Source organism: Siphateles boraxobius, unplaced genomic scaffold (genome assembly GCF_051911475.1).
Source record: "Siphateles boraxobius isolate OS27281-9 unplaced genomic scaffold, OSU_SipBor_1 20, whole genome shotgun sequence".
In the NCBI taxonomy this organism is placed as follows: domain Eukaryota; kingdom Metazoa; phylum Chordata; class Actinopteri; order Cypriniformes; family Leuciscidae; genus Siphateles; species Siphateles boraxobius.
Window position 1 is genome coordinate 9,154,593 of NW_027508811.1, and position 19,627 is coordinate 9,174,219.

The following is a 19,627-nucleotide window of genomic DNA, read 5'->3' on the forward strand; positions in this document are numbered from 1 at the left end:
TTTTTTTTATCAATGTTATTTTCATAGATTTTCAAGGCCATGCAGCTCCAAACTGTGCAATATGGTACTTTCCGGAGACATGCAAGAAATTTCTTAGAGCCTACCATCATCCACAAGTGGAACAGAGATCAACAACTTGTTTTTCAGCAGCTTAAAGAGATGAGAAAACTGGCATTACATTTATTTACATTTACATTTATTCATTTAGCTGACGCTTTTATCCAAAGCGACTTACAATTGCCATATATGTCAGAGGTTGCACGCCTCTGGAGCAACTAGGGGTTAAGTGTCTTGCTCAGGGACACATTGGTGTCTCACAGTGGATTCGAACCCGGGTCTCTCACACCAAAGGCATGTGTCTTATCCACTGCGCCATCACCACCCCATTAGCATATCTCCTGCATTAGCAGGAGATATGCGTGCTGACTCACCAGGTAGATGTAGAGAAGAAATTGTGTATATATACTGCTTATTTATTAGTGTAACATAATATTTATAATGATGAAGTTCTCAATAATGTTATGCCTATGATTACTATTTTGTTTTACATAGGCCACTCTGCAAAATTTGGAAGTTACACTTTGATGGATATGGAAAACAACTCAATTGTGGATCTTCAACTTATTCAGGTCAATGATTGAATAACATGTTTTAAACATATTACTTTTTAAAATATGTTAACATTTATGTATTATTATATGTGCTTTCTATGTGCCTATTGACAGAGCAACGAGGTAGGTGGTAGTTACCACATGGAAAAGGAGGGTTTAAAGCGATGTCTGGATAAGCTGGAATCCTCTGGTTTGGTGGTTGACTACATAGTCACTGATCGCCATCCACAGATTAAAAAGTACCTGAGGGAACGCAACATCACTCAGTACTATGATGTGTGGCACTTTGAGAAAGGTAAACATCAATCTATTTGTCTTTAAATATTAAGTTGATAACTGGTGTTTACAGTTTTACTACTATCCATCAATAAATATTTCTCTTCTGTTTAATTTTTCATAGCTTTGTCTAAGAAACTTCTGAAGCTTTCCAAAAATAAGGACTGTGAGGTGCTGAAGAAATGGTTGAAAAGCATCCGAAATCATCTCTACTGGAGTGACTTCCTCTGTTTCGGGACCAGAAAAGGTGGCAAAGTGGACATCACTTCTTAATCACATGCAGAACATCCATGTTCACGTCAACCCCCTGTTCCCTAAATGCGAACACGAAGACAAGACTTCAAGGGATAACAAAAAATGGTTTGAAAAAGGTATGTCTACATAGAGGGTACATTCACGAACAGTTTACTGTTAAAATGAAAACAAAAAATTCGGTTTGATGTGTGTGTTGTTAACAGGATCAGTGACACTCGGCAAAGTGGAGAAAATAACGTGCAACAACAGAGTTCTCAAGGACTTTGAGAAACTCAGTCACCACTTTCAAACGTCGACACTAGAAGCATTCCACAGCCTGGTTATACGTTTTGCACCCAAAAATGTCGTTTTCTTTTATATAGGAATGTTATGCAGGTAATTTTGTTTATTGCTTCCAAATAACGTGAAGTTATATTTATTACAGTCAACTAATGATTTTATTTATTCTTCAATGATTGCAGGTTGTATCTCGCAGCCATGCACTACAATGAGAATGCCCAACGTCCACAGGCAACAACACAAGGACATGCTGTTTTCCAATTTGCTTTTCCAAAGTCAAAAAAAGGGGAATGCACAGCCAAGCCTGTGAAAGCAGACCCAACATTCAGTAAGTTATTATTTTTATTTTAAAATATTAATAATTAACAAAATTACGAAATTATTTAATACAACATATTTGTAACAAATTGTATCAACACTAATGTAACATGCTCAACAAATAAGTTTAGTCATTACTTTCACAAGCAGTTTTACATTTGTATTACAGACTATGTCGATGACCTGATGAGTCTTCTACTACACAAAGTAATTGTTGACCCAACACCATATGTAGAAGAACTACATCAGATCACCATTCCACCTCCCCTGTCATCAGACTTTGAAAAACCCTCCAAGGAAGATGTCATTGCCCAACATGTGTCTCGGTTTAATCAGGGGGAGGGCGGAATCCAACGTACTGTCCAGCTGGATCAGGAAAGTGCTGGCGGATCTGGCGAACAACACAAGACGGGATGACGACCCTCATATGTCGTCCTAAGTAGCCACAGCACCAGCTGACAAAGCTGCGATATGACACATAACGGAAACGCCTATGGCATTGAACCAAACAGACTAAGTAAACAAATGGTTCATTAACATCATGTGCATGTATGTTTGTAAAAAATACATTGTTTTAAACATTATATCTTATTTTATTTCTTGTATAATTAAAGTTATTTTGCATTGTTCAATTTTATTATATTTAATAAAAACATACTCTTCTTCAGTTCTTCGCCTCACTCGTCCGTAGTCCGCTCTGTAAATATTATTTATGTTTTGTAACGGATATGGGTTTAAGCAGTTTGCTTCAAAGCCCATGTATGATGAACCATACATGTAGGAGGGACTGCAAGCTGCATCATTCGTCGACAAACCTATACATTGATGTGAGGCATTAATAATTTAATATGCAGTCACGTAACAATCAACTTAAAAAAATTATTGTAATGCATGGCAACGATTTCTTTTACACAACATGGCAGCTTGTAAGTTTATATTCATGTTAAAAATGAAGTATTTGTATTTAAAGTTGTATGGATGAAAACAATTTCAAAAGAACTTTACACAACAAAAAATGTATTTAATTAGGAGATGTGACAGTACTTTTGGTATCTCTTTGCAGCAGATGTTTTCAACCTCTGTTGGCATTTTTTCACAGTTACCACATGTACATCTATAAAACATATATTACTAATCAAAACTCGTTTATACGTGTAACTAAGGTAGGAATAAACAATGAACTTATTTAAAAAATTCAACATCACCATCGTTAATTCGACAGACGGATAAAAACATATACCACAAGATTTTATAACAGTTAGTAACATTTAACATTAAAATTTAAACAATTAAAAGTATGACAACTACTAAACAAACAGCTTACCACTGCAAAAGTCGTGTTTGAACAGGTTCTAATTGATCATCCATCTATGTTCTCCGGGTCAGATTCAGGCTCAAATTGATAAGGTAATATGTTGGACATTTTTACAATAACAATCAGAGCATGCATCTCCAAATTATGGTAAGAGGCGTGACCTTTCCGGGTAACGTGCGTTAAGCTGCTGTCGAATCACAACACAGGAACCGCTGGCACAATCAGAACTCGTTGCGTATTTCTGAAGGAGGGACTTCATAGAAAAAGGAAGGTATCGGCCCGTTTTTTGGACAGTGAAAGCAGCAGTATACAGATAAGTAAATTGTGAGAAAAATACTGTGTTTTTTTACACGCTAAACATGAACACATATTATTTTGTATGTGTATATTATCACATATTATCACTGTAAACAAAATCATAGCTTCAAAAAAGCACGAAGAACGGGACCTTTAAATGACCTTCCACCTACAGTAGACAACCGGAAACGAGGGATGGATGATAAACCAAGTTCAGCTGATCTAAGGGACCGGACAGGGCGCTAAGAGTAAAGTAGATCAGACAGATATGGAGGTGAAGACCATTTAATGCCTTAAACATTAGAAGTAATACCTTAAAGTGAATACGTGTTGCCGCGGGGTAGCCAGTGAAAGTCATGAAGCAGAGGAGTAATGCGAGCAGATCGCCTAGTGGAGGTGTGCACTCTTGCTGCTGAGTTTTGAACATACTGTAATCTTGCAATAAGTTTTATGGGCAGGCCAAGAAATAGAGCAATGCAATTATCCAGCATGATGTGATTAATGCAAGAATTAAGGTTTCAGCATCAGCTAAAGAGAAAGAAGGTCGAAGACGTGCGATATTCCGAAGATGGAAAAAAGAGTTTTTAACAAGAGAAGAAATATGAGAGCCAAAAGATAGAGTTGAGTCGATTAAGACACCAAGGTTACGAATAGATGATGAAGGCTTAACATGAACTCCATCAATATAAAAGGTAGTGTTGGGCGATATGCTCCATTTTCATATCGTCCTATCGTCAGCCTGTGAGATCGGCGATACACGATATTATCGTGAGGGGGGCGAGGCTTAGTTATTTGATTATTAACTTGCTTATTTACTTATTAATTATACTATTAATTTTCTTGTTTTATTACTTCATTTTATATATGAGAATCTCTTTCTATTTTGCTAGCAAAGGTGGAGTGTTTCTTAGGCTAAATTAGGTTATTTCCCGGAATAGTGAGGTAAAAAATCATTTTTGTATCTGACTCAGATACAAAAATTTCAACATGTCAGCGGGAAATTTACAGAAACATTATCCTCTCATGCCGTTACAGATGCAGCATTTTGACTGTAATTCTGCACGAGATGGGAACACGTCTTAATAATTTCTTGGGTCAAGAAAGAGTCGGAGTTTACGATATATGTCCTTCTACCAGTGCTCTCTCTGTCTGGATGCACTTCAATAAGCCCAAAGAACGTGGGTTAATGTGTTTTAAATCCCGGGAGAAATCAGAGTAAGCGGCATCTGTCACTGCATTAACGCCTCATTCTCTCAGAGACGACGGTGGATATAACGGTATAGCAACTATCTAAAGTTATTGGCTTAATATTTCTCTTGTGGACCTACATTAATGACAATGAAAAATTAGAAGAATATTTCTTGTTAAACAAGTGTTTGAAGCTGCTTTTGACTTTCACAGATGGAAAGAGTTGTGCTGTGTTTGTGAACTAAGGACCGTTATTAGGCCTATATCATTTTAGTGATATTATTATTATTATCAATATTTTATAATTGTATTGTCTTTTGTGTTATTAGTAGTGCTGTAGTGGGAGGCATGGGAGACCGAAACATTGCAGAATGGAGGACGAAGACAACTAGAAGTGAATGTGCTTTCCATTAAATGAATCACACACAGTAAACAAATCCTTAACAAAAAAAACGTTGCAATTTAGACGCGTAAATTGGGTGCCGATGCGGTGAGACGTACATGCTCGGGCAGATTCGTCTTGAAGTCGTTCATCCTTTGGTGGGGGCCGTGCGCGCTGTTACAAAAGCCGTGCACACAGCCACAGTAGCACCTCAATGCAGTACATGAGATCCACGGGGAGGAGTCGGATCAAGATCCAAGGGGTGGAAATGGGTAGGAGTAGGGGTTTGTTTAGAGATTAGGGGTGGGTTTAGGGATCAGGGGGCGGAGATGGGTAGGTTTAGGTATATGTAAGGTGGGAGGAGTTGGATCTGGATCCAACTCCTCCCCGTGGATTCCATGTTCTGCAGTGAGGACCATCTCCACAGCCAAGCGAAATGGGGTCTTGCCGGTCTTGCGCACCCAACGCTTAATTTTTGCCGCGTGCACCTTTGCGCTTGTGCGGACGCGTCGAGTTTAAACAAGGCTTTACTCCGTGTCAGCGCACGCTCTGATCTGTAAAGCCTTGTTTATACTCGCCGCGTCCGTACGAGCGCGAGTCTCCGCTGACTGCGCGAGCACCTCTCCAAACGCGCTCGCCGTTGTGCTATTCTGTGAAACAACAGGGGGCAACTCAGAATAATTCTCCTCTAAACCACCAGGAATCAGCAGTGAAGAAGTAGTTTGCCGTTTATTCGTAGTTTATTAATTGCTGATTCATATAAAAAGAGTAATAAATGCAGGTTTATTGTACTTTCACTGCACGTAAACTAGTTAAACAACTGAAGAGCTTACTTCTGCTATTGTAGGCTTATTTTGTAAATGTAAGCTGTTACTTTAGACAAGTGCAAACTGGGTGCTTAATGCAAATGTGTTCCTATTCACAAAATGAGAGGCTTTTATGGTCGCCCATCAATGCAAATGTCTCTGTGTATATAAAGATAATAAACATGCTGTTATAGACGTACCAGTTCGGCCAGATTCGCTCGAAGTCGTTCACTTTCGGATGAGCGCCGCGCGAGATGTTACAAAAAGTGCCGTGCACACTGCCAGGCGAAATGGGGTCTTTCACACCCAACGCGCACGACCGCCCACACAGCAATGACGTAATTTTTGCCGCACGCACCTTCACACGCGTCGAGTATAAACAAGGCTTAAAGGGGCACACAGACCTCTCCCGAATCATCTCCAGCAGTAGCAGGCTCCGAAGCACCACTAACTCCGCCTACGTTTCCCTCGTAAGCTGATATTAGTATTTAAACATTCTCTATGATAAAAAATGTTCGTAAAAACTATTTTAGTAACACGTTTTACTATTTAGTAACACGGCGGTTATAGAGTTCTAATGACGGTGTTCAAATACATAACATTAGACTAACGTTAGCCAGCTTATAGTATCATGATTCAGTACACTAGTTAGTATTTATTGTTTTTTGTTAATCGAGCAGCAGATAAATAATCTTTATATTAACTGTCCAATTAGTCGTTAGCAGTGTTGTGCTAGTTACTAAGGTATAGTAACTAGTTACAGTTACTAGTTACTTCATTCAAAAAGTAACTCAATTACTTTGTTGATTACTTACACCAAAAAGTAATGCATTACTGTTAAAAGTAACTTTTTAGTTACTTAAAAAAAAACATTCTTTAATGTTCCCATTAATGTTCTTTTATGCGTTATGGTCTACACAAACACAAAACTGACTTAAACAGAAATTAATTTTTAAACACTATTTTATTTAAGTCAGACCAGCACAAACTGAATATATCACAAGGATTTCTGAGGTGACTCGCTATGCTGACTCTCGATCTTCGCAGCAGACGCGCCAGAGAGAAATGCACATTTCATACGGATTACATAAGCAGAGAGCAGTCTGTAGTCCGTTTTCTTTCGTTTTGAATTGTTCTGTTTAAAAGTAGACATGTCTGTGAGGCAAGTAGATTACCTTATACGCCGAGTTTCGGTTCATTTATGAGACGAGCTCCAGTTCACGTGCTGGCGCCTCCGTTTCGTGATTATCTATCGTCTGCTATATTTACTTCTTATTTATTAAATCCAGGCAATTGGTTGATGAAACATTGATTAAAATTAAGATACAATTAATACAAAATGAAATTCACTTTAAAGAAAGGTTTTGTGCTTTCTGTTTGATGTCTATGTGAAAGTTTTAAAGCATAGTTTAGTGCCGCTTTCAGAGCGCTCACGTACGGAGAACTGTCACGTCCGTAACATTGTTTCTTCCTCATAAATGTGAACACTAAAAATTAAATTAAATTAAATTAAATAAAAAAAAAATTAAATTAAAAAAAAATAAAAATAAAATAAAATAAAAAATAAAATAAAATAAAATATTTTGTTCTGTGGAGACTGAGAGCCAACCCTTCTTCATCCGGTGGGTAGTATTACTTTGGTTTGCGCAGTGTAATTCACAGAATTACTAAACAATATTTTAGGCCTATAAAATTCAGCCCGTATAAATGTGCATTTTCTAAGCTTAGAAAATGGACAAAATTCATTTGATTCTAATCATAATGTAACATTATTGTGAAATTGATTTCTTTATAGGCTATTTGCTATTAGTATAGTAAATCCTTATGTTTTTATCCAACTAGGCTATGTGTGGACCTTATGTAAAATACGGGACAAATCGCTTCCCTTATTGATTTGATACGGGACGCATCATTTTACTTGTAAATACGGGACAATTCCGTATTTTAAGGGACGGGTGGCAAGCAATCCTACCACCAATCCTACAATGCGTCGCTGCAGCAAACAGGTTAGGCTGTAGGATACACTTCAGCCAAAATTAATTAATTTAAAAAAGTAACGGACAACGCACCATATGGTAAGGGTAACGGAGTTAATTTATTTAAAAAGTAATGCTTTACAGTATGAGTTACTGTCAAAAGTAACTGCGTTACAGTAATGCGTTACTGCCCAACATTGGTCGTTAGATTAGTCGACTAATCGATAAAATAATCGCCCAACTAATCGTTTAGTTAATAATCGTTTACCCCAGCCCTAGTTATTAGTGTCATTAAATGTTTTGTTAATTTGCAATGGAAACAAAATACTGACTAACAACGATACCGTTTTCATCTTGGATCTGTATAAGAATGATGCGTCTGTTAAAACAAGCACTCTTGACAATTTGTGAATGGATCACCTTGCAATTAAATAGTTTAGTCTGTTTTAAAAGCATCTTCTTAGAGGAGTCCTCATACGTGCATGTCGGTGATGTGTGGCAAGTGTTAGGCGATGTCGTTATGAATTTAGGCAAGGCAAATGAATTGTAGTTCCTAATATTAATTTAATACCAATACTAGCTTTATAATAATAATAATAATAATAATAATAATTTAATACATTAATGGGAAAACAAGCCAATTATCGTATTGATATCGTCAAAGGCATCTGCCGTCAGCGATAACTCTGACTATCGTCGATACACGATACTATCGTCTATTAGCACAACCCTAATCAAAGGACAGGTCCATCCTTTTGACTGAGGCAGCAGAGCCAATCACCAATATCTCCGTTTTTTTAATTATTATTTGATTTGAGGAAATTCAGGGACATCCAATGCTTGATGTCCCTGATACATGCAGTGAGTGAGTCAGGCAGGGATGGCCTATCGGAGCTGGTGGTAAGATACATTTGAATGTCATCAGCATAGCAATGAAATTGAAGTCCATGATGTCAACAAGTGGACATAGATGATAAAAAATAGTGGGCCAAGAACTGAACCTTGAGGAACACCCTGTGTAAGCGAAGCAGTGGCAGATCTATACCCTTGTGGTGATATTGTACTTTCTGTCGCTGATGCAAGAAATGAGCCAGGAAATCAGAAAGCAGAGAGATCAGCATTTCATGGCAGACTGTGTCAAATGCAGCGCTTCGATCTTGAAGCATCCAGATGTTTATTTACCCTAAATCCACAGACAAAAGAATGTCGTTAACCACCCGAAGTAGAGCAGTTTCAGTGCTATGAGATGGGCGAAATCCTGACTGAAAAGGTTCAAAAAGACCATTAACATCTGAATATGAAATATTTTATTTAGATATTTAGATATAAATATGCGACGCCACAACATTTTCAAGGATTTTTTGCAAGGAATGAAATTAGATATTGGCCTGTAATTGTCCATGTTTAGATGGTCAAGGCCTGTTTTTTTAAGAATGGGGCAAAAATCACCGCAGCCATTTTTAATGAAGACAAGCCAAACTACAGTTTATCAAACGTGTTATGAAGGGTGCAACCTCGAGGACACACATCTTAAGCAAAACAGTATAGGTCTAGGATCAAGCTGGCAGGGTGTGGAATTAGACTTCACAATTAGATCAGAGCCAGAGTAAAACAGAGTAAAAACAGAGTAAAAGAGTAGTCAGAGTAAAAACAGAGAGAGAGTTTGTTGAGTGAGCTGAATCAGATAACATCAAATGAACATTTGAGTCACTTGTATAAGGGGTGTCTTTAGTGATGGATTCAGTGATTGACTTCAATTTGTCTGAAAAGAATTGGGAAAAGCTATTTCACAAGCACCCCAGAGCCCGAAATAACACGTTGTGGTGGATTATTGAGTTTGTTAACCATAGCAAAGAGTGAGTTGGGCCCATACGCATACCTCCCATACCCATACCTCCACACCAGTGCTCATACAGAGCCATAATTGAGGTTGGAGTGAAAGTGAAGGTCATGAAAGCAGTGCTGGCACAGAAATAGTTATTACTGCTTGGCAATCTCCTTTTCTTCTGCCATTTAGAAGTGTGCAGGAGTGAAAGAAACGCTCATTTTTACTTTACATCTCAATAAAACAGCCGCACAGGTGGCCTGTGAAATAAAAGTCATGACATTTAAATCACACGTTGCTGTGTTTAAGACTTCATATAAGCTTTTCCACCCTTCGTAATGGATGTTTTTGAAGATACCGAAGAAAATGCAGAGAAAACGTGAGTAATAAGACCCCATAAGTTAAAATCAAATAAGCAGGATGGTGCTCTATTTTGATTGAGAACGGGATATTTCTCTTTGCCAGGGAAGGCTCATTTATAAAATATGCAGTTTTGGCCGTGACAGCGCTGTAAACTGCCCGTTTGCACGTTTAACAATGTCTGGGGAGAGAAGCTATCAGGTATTCATCTTCTGCCTCATGCTCTTTTTCACAGGGACCAAGCTCCAAAGACAAGCCTAGCAGTCATAAATGCATATATGAATGAATAAAATCTCCAGTCAGCCAACACCTCTTCCTGCAAATGGCAATTTATCCGCAAGAAATGTTTTTTGAAGTCAGTGCTGCCTCTGGTAAGGCAGACACATTCTGTGGCAGTGAGCGGTGGTATAAATCAGCTCAACTTCAGCCACAGTGGAACGTATGCCATTCTGGTTCAGAAATGAAAACTTTCTCAGATTTAGGTGGACAGCCAAATCTTATTTTGTTTGTCTACAGAGTAATAAAATGCAGAAAAAAGGTCAAAATTGTTGAATTGTTGTTACACCTATTTTTTATGCACCATAAACAAATATGAATATTGAACTTTAACATATGACTAAGGTCTTTTAAAAAAATACCACTGTTAGCTAGTTAGCCAAGATCCTTGGAACAAAAAAGCAAACAAATACTTGATTACAATCAAGAGAGCTAAATTAATACTTGCACCTTTTTCTCCTTGACACTTCATTTACATTATATTTTTTTATATGCTCAGTCACACAGTAAAATCCCTCAGGTACAGTATTTTCAACAACGTTTGCCCCCATAAACCCAGCCAACAGCCCAAAAAAAAAGGCATGAAATAAAATCCATCCATTCTTGCTTTTTTGAAAAAACAGTGTAATCAGAAGCAAACGATCAAGGTAATCTGTTAACCGCTAATTATAATCAGAGCATTTTCATAATAAAAACCAGACATAACGGCTTATGCCAAAAAGTAAAGCCTCTTGGAATGCGTTCAAATGGTCCATAAGCACGTATGTTTGGGGTAAGAGGTGAGGGAATGAAAAGAAGCCTAAAAGAAAATTACACCAAGTTGGATAGTCAAATTACTGCTTTCCGCTGACGGTCCCTGTTGGTAAAAGAACCACACCAATAGCGCCTTCAATTACCCGTCCATACATGGTCAAGTGAGGAGAACGTGGGGTGCCATTAAGAAATAACCTTGTGGTTGTTTGGAAGCAAGTGGGGCACTTGAAGGATGAGGATCAAATCTTGGACCACTCCATTAAACCTCAAAACATTTCATTAACAGCCACTCCAGCTCCTTCTCAGATTGTCACTGTGCACTTAGGCTCTAATCCTGAATCAAGGCCTCTAACTTCATTTTTCAATTTGATTCAGAAACATATCAGACATTTGGAAGAGTCCTTGAGCAATCTTTCGAGTTGAGGTTTCTGGTAGAGAAGCGGGTGACATGAGATGCAGTTGATAAGGAGACTTGGAGGACACTGTAACATCTCAACCATTTTGATCATCTCACTCGGTTGTGTTCTTTATCTCCCATTTTTATATTTATGTATGACACAGTGCTGTTGGCTTTTTATAATGATTAATACTCTCATCTCTTTGATTTTTTTCTTGTCACTTCTGTCTCTTTGAAAACTCCTTACCGAAGAGCACAGCTAAAAGGGCTTAATTCATACCCCCTACCAACTCCAGGGCTATAGACTATGACCAAACGGTTGCATTTTGCTAGCTTTTACCGCAGTGTGACAAAATTTTGTTAGAGGTCGCACTGGTGCCACCACTACATTGCCCAACTGATAAGAGCTGCCATTTCTGTTATATATTTGAGAAACATCAAACGACAAGCGAAAAGAAAGTGAAAGGAAATCAAACTACTCATTTAAGCGCAAGCTCAGAACAGGTTTACTTGTGGGCCGTTCTTGATTACACAGTCAAGTCAAGTCAAGTCATCCTCATTTATATAGCACTTTTAACAATGTAGATTGTTTCAAAGCAGCTTTACAGAGATAAACATATAATTTAAGGTAACAGAGATTGGTTTGGTTTTATAGTGGTTCTTGAAAAATGTTTTTTCCAGCTAAAGTTAGTTTTGATTGATTCACTTCCGTCTAAATGATCATTTGTTATTAAATTAGGGGCCGCTAAGACGACACCGTTCTCTCTAAACAGACTTTAAACGTGAACCTGTGATAGACGCTGATGGCGTTCACATGCGCATTAAGAATTGATTCTATAGTTATGTGCGTTTGAATATATGTGCGCAGGTTTGTAATTCCTTTCAAACCATGCCTAAACAAACTACTTGTCTTGTCTATAAATTTTGATGCAGAATTTTTATTTTATCTCATCACTTTGGGTAGGTACGCGAACCCGAAAAATTCCACAACGCTTTATCTGTAGAGTGGTATAGGGATCCTCCATAGGGAGAGGCTAGTTGGCACTTCAGCACTGCATTGTCATCAGGTCCATGCGAAAGTCCTTCGTCAGATCTGGAAACGGCCTGGATCCGGAAGGCTGCGGGAAAACCTCGGGATAAACAAAGACACTAAAATTAGCGTAGATGCCATTCTTCTTATGATGTAACGAATACATCAGGATTTAAGGGAAGTGTTCCCAGTTCCGGCTGACCTAATCTAAGCAGCCTAATATTGAATTATAGAAGTCTATAGAGTGTTATGTGAATGCTTGGTCAAAGAGATGTCTTTTTAGTCTAGCTTTGAACTGACAGACTGTGTCTGCTTCCCGGACAATGTTAGGAAGATTGTTCCAAAGTTTTGGTGCTAAATAGGAAAAGGATCTACCGCCAGCAGTCGATTTAGATATTCTAGGTATTATCAACTGGCAAGAACTTTGAGATCGCAATAGACGTGAAGGACTATAATGCGTTAAGAGCTCGCTCAAGTACTGGGGAGCTAAACCATTTAGTGCTTTGTAAGTAATCAGCAATATTTTTTAAAAAAAAAATTTACAGACACGTGACTTTCAAATGAAAGATTGGTATCAAAGAGCACACCCAGGTTCCTAACTGACGACGAAGACTTAACAGAGCAGCCATCAAGTGTTAGACGGTATTCTAGGTTATTACGTGTGGAAGTTTTTTGTTCAATAATTAGAATCTCGTTCTTTTTCAGAATTTAGTAGTAGGAAATTACTAGTCATCCAATTTTTGATATCAACTATTCATTCCAATAATTTTGTGAATTGGTGAGTTTCGCAGCACCATTACAACACAGCGCTGGGAGATCCAGTGAGAAAGTGTTTAAATTCACCGCAAAATTAAAACCATCACAGCGAGATCAAATGGGAAGCATTTAAATTTGGTGCAGGATTCTGTTAGAAAAAAATCAGATCAAACAGCACTGACATGGAAACCAGGAGAAATATTGTGCCATGAACAAAAGTTATAGGAGTGCATTTGAGTCCACAAATCACCAACATTCTGCATGGATTTACTGTAGTAGTAACGCTAACTGTAACCATGGTATTGTGGCAGAAATAACCAAATGTGGGGTTTTTTTTGTTTTTTTTGTTTTTTTTACAATTTCCATCTTCAGTACAACCTTTTGAGAGTGAAATTAAAGCACTTTTCAAGGGCTTTCAAGTGCTTCACACCTCTAAATATTATTCAATTTTAATGTTATATTTAATGTGATGATTTTTAAAACTCAAAGTTTAAAGATGTAAGAAAACTATAACTGTGGCGAACAAGCACTTTTATTTATTTTTTTAAATACATGAAATTACCACTATAACCAGTAGATGGTATGCTCTCAAATGTTAGTCTTGAGCCCTGAACTCCCCCCAAAAAACGGGAGACATGCAATCAGACGTTTTCAGGAGAAGCAAAAAAAAATGGAGAGAAAGGCTGCATTTATTAAGGCCCGGCAAGGAATACATGAATAGATAAGTGGAAACCATGTCTTCATCTTTAGAAATGGGAGCTCAAAGGGGGGCATGTTGATTTTCCTGCATTACCTGTCACAGATTCTCCTGATGCCCTTGTGTAAAGAAGAAAGTAATGTCTGTGTGATTAATCATTTGGCTAATGTTAAAGTTAAACTGAGTAAGCTGAATGCATGATCATTAGGGGTGTAACGATACACAAAATTGACGGTTCGGTTTTCCCACGGTTTTGACGTCTCGGTTCGGTTCGATTCGGTTCGGTTTAGAAAGCTAAAATTGCTTCTTTTTTTTTCTTTTTTTTAATGGTGGTTTATTGAAAAAATTGTCTTTGTCTTTAAATTAATTCAATTACAATTAAACGTTTCACAAGGATTAAAAAAAATCTGCTAAATCTGTAAACTATATAGGGAGCCGCACATTACTATAACATTAAAGGTTGTAGCCTAGACTTTTAACCTAAATTCAGATGCTATTTCTTTTTTAGAAATAATAATCAACACACAACACATTGTATGAAAACATGTAAACTGAACATAAGGCAGTTTTTGCATTAACTTGTGTTTTTACTCTAATTTGTTATTGAAATTTAACACTTTACACAGTTGTCATTTTCATGAAAGATATTTTAAACATACATTAAATAATCAAGATATCATTAACAGGTTAAGTAAAATATAATATATAGGCTAACATGGTGCATTTATTTAGTGCAAGAGTTCATTTATAGGAACCAAAGTTGTGGACACTGAATCACTTGCCTGTTGAGGTAAATATAATGCTAGTGACAAGCTATGCTGTTTTATTGACGTATTTCCGCTGCTGAAACACTGATTGAGCGTTTACACGAGTTATGATGTCTTTCAGTAAGTATACTGCATCTGTCAACATACCTTCAGGTGTCCATTCTGTAACTGAGGAAGAGATGATCGCGTTTAACCGCGCGCCGCGCTGCCGCGCTGCATCACTGCCGCTTGAAATAAGGAGCTTAGTAGGCCTACAGCAATCTGTCACGCCACCGCAAAGAGCTCCAAAACGCCATTTATTGTTTGAATTTCGTGATCAAATAGACAGAATTTGAAAGATTACACCTTGCTTATTATCGAAAGTAACAAAACACAGAGCTTGTTATTTTGTGTTAATGGTGGTTAGGCTACAAAACTGAATTCGTTGTGTACTGTACACATAAGACATGAGGTCCATTGAGCCGGGCTGGTCGGGGCCGGGGTAGAAGGGGGCGGGGAGGGGTGTGTTCGGTGCGCAATGAGAGTATCGCGATTCGAATCATGTGTTCTGTATCGCGTTTTTTTGGTTCGGTTTGAATATCGTTACACCCCTAATAATCATAAAGTGATGTGACCTGGTCTTAGCTTAGCTGTCGATGATAGCTCTCACGTTAGATAGCTACCAAGTAGGCTACTAGATTCAAGTTATGCGGCAAAGGTTGTGGTTAAAGCAATTAAGTCATTACATCGATATGAACCAAATAGGAATGCCAAAAAAGGGATATTCTAAAATCTGTCTAATTACCAATACATTTATTGAAAAACCGCGCACTGTCACTCAGCATCATATACGAGATGAGGCAGTCTCAGTCTCTCAGTAAAACTACACCAGTCACAAAAACACATCCTGATTTTGTTCCTTATATTTTTGTTTTGTTGTATTAATTCAAGGACAATTAAGTGTGTCACACAGATCTGAAGACAGAAAAAAAATTGGCATTGTAGATAAACTTACAATGATGCATTTTCCAAAAAAGGTTTAAATGTTTTTTAGAAGATCCACAATCCATTGTCTAATAAACATATTAGCCTGTTTGGCCCATGGCAAGTGCTATCTTTGGACCCTGTATGTAGTCACAGGCATGAATATATTGGCTATTCGATAATAAATTTTAACATTTGTCACTCAGATTTCAGACCGGGAATATGGTAATCCTGCTTAACTGAATTATATTGTCAAGCTGAAATGTTCCAGTTCTCATTTTAATGTTAGCAAGACTAGCAATGCCAACTGCTGCCATCACAGAGGTTGGAAAGCATGAGAGAGACAACAGCAAAGAGACTCCCAAAAAAATTCTAAACGTAAAAAGGAATTCACTTCGCACTGCATCCAAAATTCACTTGGCAAACAGAAACAGCAGTCTGTTGATCCATGTTAAAATTGCACAGCAGAACACTGTAATTGAAACAGCAGCTGGTGTTTGTGAGGTTTGACTCTCGTAACTGAAAGACTGATAGTCAATAGGGAGCAGTCCTGTCTTCTTCTGACCTACAGCCATCCTCCATTTTGTTTATTTTGTGCTTTAACACCTCCGTAGGGCCAACCGCCTGCCCAGGCCAAGTGCTCGATTTACAGCAAATGACAGCTTTTATATCAGATATGACAGGCAGGTCTGCTGCTGTGCCTGACATTGATGAAACTCTGGAGACAAGGCAGTGTGACGGTGTCAGTCAATTCCATTCAGAAATCCTCTCTGCAATGCACTAGGCATTACAAACCCTTGGAGATAGCTGACGCTCCTCTCCTCCAGAGTGAAAGAACTGCTTATCCTCAAAATCTGATTCTGGCAAGTTTAGGAGTACATGTTATTTTTCTGAAACTTTATACAGTGTTTTGTTTTGGGGGCTTTTTTATGTGCTTTGAGGCAGAGAAACTGTGTACAAAATGTAAAAATAATAGCCTATGTCGTAAAAGAGTTAATTGTGGTGGGAAGTTAGGGTTGACTTACTCTTGAAGGGATGCATTGTAAAAAAAAAAAAATGACCTGGTTTTAACTTTAAGTGTAAATTGCAGGTTAACCACCACAACCAATTAATGTGTAGATTAAAGTGCTCAATATGTAAATATTTAAAAATTTCTGTCTTAAAATTAGTTCAAATAACATTTATTGGGGTTTCTTCAAAGGTAGGATGTTTTTTACCGTAACTGGGTGATGACGTCATAAAAGGGAGTAGCAACCCATACTCTGCTAGATTCCTTCTGTTTGTGGCTTGACTATGGACAATTTTGAACCAGTCAGGCGTGAGAGAGGAGAGGAAATTGCCAGAAATCATGGCCCTCAAAGAGTTATCAATGCTTGGTGTGAGGAAAATGACTCAAGGGTTGGCCAGGTGTCATGGTGAGTAGCTAGGGCTAGCCTAGGTTAACCTGGTGCTAACCCGGATAACATAAGGGAACAAGCCAAAGTCTTTTCAAAATCTTGTCTTTATGTAGAATAGCAAGGAGGGACAACGACGGAAGACATTATTTACTTACATGGTGTTAGTAGTCCTAATCAGAGCTGTAGAGATGCACACACTGCACAGGCACAATGGCGCTTTTGCTGGCATCTGCAGACAGAACGCGATATTGCGTGTGCTAAACCGCAACTAATTAGCGATGCTCATTGTCAGAAAGAAAAAAAGAGATCAATGTCTCTATCGCTGTGTTTGACAGGTGTTTGTGTGGGCTATGCCACCCAATGGAATCAGCAGTGGAGAGTATGTGCTGCCGTGAGGTGAACGCGTTTTGGAGTTTAGTGGAAGCAGCTCGACCTCCGCCGCGACCGGTGTTCAGACAATTTGTGCTGCCTTGTCGAAAAATGCTACCCAAGCGCGAATCGATCACAGAGAATGTCAAGTAAATCTCACAATATTATGACATCGTTATTTCATTTAAAATTTGTATGGGGAGCATACTTTGATATTTTAAATGTACTAGCAATTATCACATTTGATATAACAAGTAAAATTGACATTATTGTATATAATATGAAATACAATTATAATAAAATTCAAAGTTATGAGTACTGTATACTGTACTGTCTGTTTTTATTTTTAAAACGGTGTGAAAAGTAAAAATTATCATCAAATAATCCATTAATATGACGTGCCTCACGCAGCATCCTGGTTTTGACGCATGCTGCCTGAACCTGTTTGTTTTGCGAATAGTTTACACTAATTTCAGGCAGAATCACGGTAATCTCATAGCCAGCACACACGAGTATGTTTACAATTGGGTTATTTCATTCATCAACACCATTTTTGCTTGCTGAGTTAGGTCTCCTCCAATATAATTGCTAGCCTACTTGCCGTTAGACTAACGGTAACTCTAGGCTTGGAGACCCTTTTATGACGTCACGCCCAGCCTAGTGGAAGGGAGAGGGAGTGTAAAAAGTACCAACTTTTCATATTATATTCAGCATTTTGGTATAAAAAAAACATACAAAACAATGGTGGGCGGTTCTTATCTTTAGGTTTAATAAGGACATTGCATTATCTTCGTGAAAAATTTAACCTGCAATTTACACTTAATTAAGAGATGTACCAGGATGCTCTGAGTGAATTGAAAAAATAGCATATAAAGCTTTCATTGTTAAAACAAATGCATGATTACAGAAAATATCTGCAGTGTACTCTTTTAGAGAGATTTCCTGGAAAATGTCTGTTTTCTGAATCCAAGGGGTCAACGTTAGCTGCTGTTGGTAGATGCTGTGACTTCAACATTTCGAGAGCATTGATGGCTATTCAAATGCAACATAACAGAGTAAACAAAAAAAACAAGACTTGTATGTTTCCAAACTTCCCGTAATGAGTTTCAGTATAGAGTAAATAAAACACGTCTGTGGCGAACAGGACGGCCGAGGGACGTGAGAGAATGGCGCGAGGCCGGTGGTGCGATTGCTAATGAGCATCACCTAGGAAGCATACCGGTCTCGCATCTCTCACGGAGGAGCGGAAGCATAAAGGAGGAGCGACGACGTTAATGATCGAGAGAGAAACAGGCCTGTGCTTTAGTTGTTTGGTTTTTGTATTTGTATTTTATTCTAGCCAGCAGTCGTCCGTGAGGGTTGCTGGCAGTTATGTTTATTTTCGGTAGCCAGCAGTCGTCCGCGAGGGGCTGCTGGCGGTATTTTGGTTTATTTGTTTTATTTTAAATAAAGAATGTTTGATTGTTCGTCAGTTCCCACCTCCTTCTTCCCTGAACATTGCTACAACGTCATTTACAGAATTTACTCAAATGTTTCCACTGAGTGGCCATGAAACAAAGATAGTAAAATCCAGGTTGAGTGCCTACAGTGCTACCTTTGAGATAAATTGTCAAACATGAATAGTTTTCGCCAGGCATTATAGACCTCCATGCCTGCACTGCCTCTGCTAAATCTGCCACAGCAAAAAAACAGGTAAATTAATCCAAATGCAAACGTGTAAGGTTGCTCAAACAAAAAGCACAATTCTTAATACCAGAGATTACAAATCAAAATTTAAGATCTGATTTCAGATATCCCCCATAGCCAGGGAATTGAGCTATGAGCTAAAAAGTATGAACTATAGCCCTCTTACTCCCTTCGAGCGTCCCCTTCTACTGTGCCAAACATTTTGATGTTCCCGCACCGTCCTCAGAGCCTTGCACTCATGGTAGGTAAAGGCACATTGTGGCCTTTAAATTCAGAAGTGACCTTGAGCAATTATTGCATGTCTTCCCCTCGCTGCTAACTGACACTGCAAATAAGCCGACATGACACAAGCCTTTCCATGATAGGGCCTGCTCTTAGCCGGCGTAAATTACTCAGAGAAATTTTTCCCCTGCTTCTTGATCTCACATTGCTGTCCATTTACTACCAATGCATCACAGCTTCGCTTTCAATTAAACTGTCCACTCGGCCGCCCTTTGGCCACTGTCATCACTCAGATGCTCACATTCAGGGCTTGTTCTATCAGAGTTGTTGCCGTACGAATGTGAACAGCGAGTGCTCTGAGCAGGGTTCCTTGTAAAGAGCAATGTGGAGGCGTAGGCAGAAATGGGGTGAGAGTGGAGAACAGAA

The 19,627-nt window shown here is 38.4% G+C and overlaps 2 protein-coding genes across 5 annotated transcripts in view; one reads left to right on the plus strand and one right to left on the minus strand.

The window, feature by feature from the left end:
* The window catches only part of macrod2 (mono-ADP ribosylhydrolase 2), a 631,164-nt gene that overhangs the window by 561,229 nt on the left and 50,308 nt on the right, over positions 1-19,627 (minus strand). The gene's annotated exons all lie outside the window — the stretch shown is intronic.
* On the plus strand, positions 406-2,070 carry LOC143744676 (uncharacterized). 3 transcript variants are annotated; one of them, XR_013205882.1, is made up of 7 exons: positions 406-434; positions 553-629; positions 726-906; positions 1,012-1,258; positions 1,346-1,517; positions 1,604-1,749; positions 1,909-2,070. XR_013205882.1 is itself a non-coding variant. In XM_077236338.1 (4 exons), the coding sequence occupies exons 1-4, from the start codon at positions 416-418 to the stop codon at positions 1,158-1,160; spliced, it is 426 nt and encodes a 141-aa protein (XP_077092453.1). In that variant the 5' UTR covers positions 406-415; the 3' UTR covers positions 1,161-1,332. The 3 variants fall into 3 exon arrangements, 1 of the variants encoding a protein (XP_077092453.1); XR_013205883.1 differs by lacking the exon at positions 1,346-1,517; XM_077236338.1 differs by lacking the exons at positions 1,346-1,517; positions 1,604-1,749; positions 1,909-2,070 and having other exon boundaries at positions 1,012-1,332.

What these genes read in the sequence shown, in the direction of transcription:
- LOC143744676 (XM_077236338.1), top strand. An exon ending in TGGATCTTCAACTTATTCAG is followed by an intron (nt 630 to 725) that starts GTCAATGATTGA and finishes GCCTATTGACAG; the next exon opens with AGCAACGAGGTAGGTGGTAG. An exon ending in TGTGTGGCACTTTGAGAAAG is followed by an intron (nt 907 to 1,011) that starts GTAAACATCAAT and finishes AATTTTTCATAG; the next exon opens with CTTTGTCTAAGAAACTTCTG.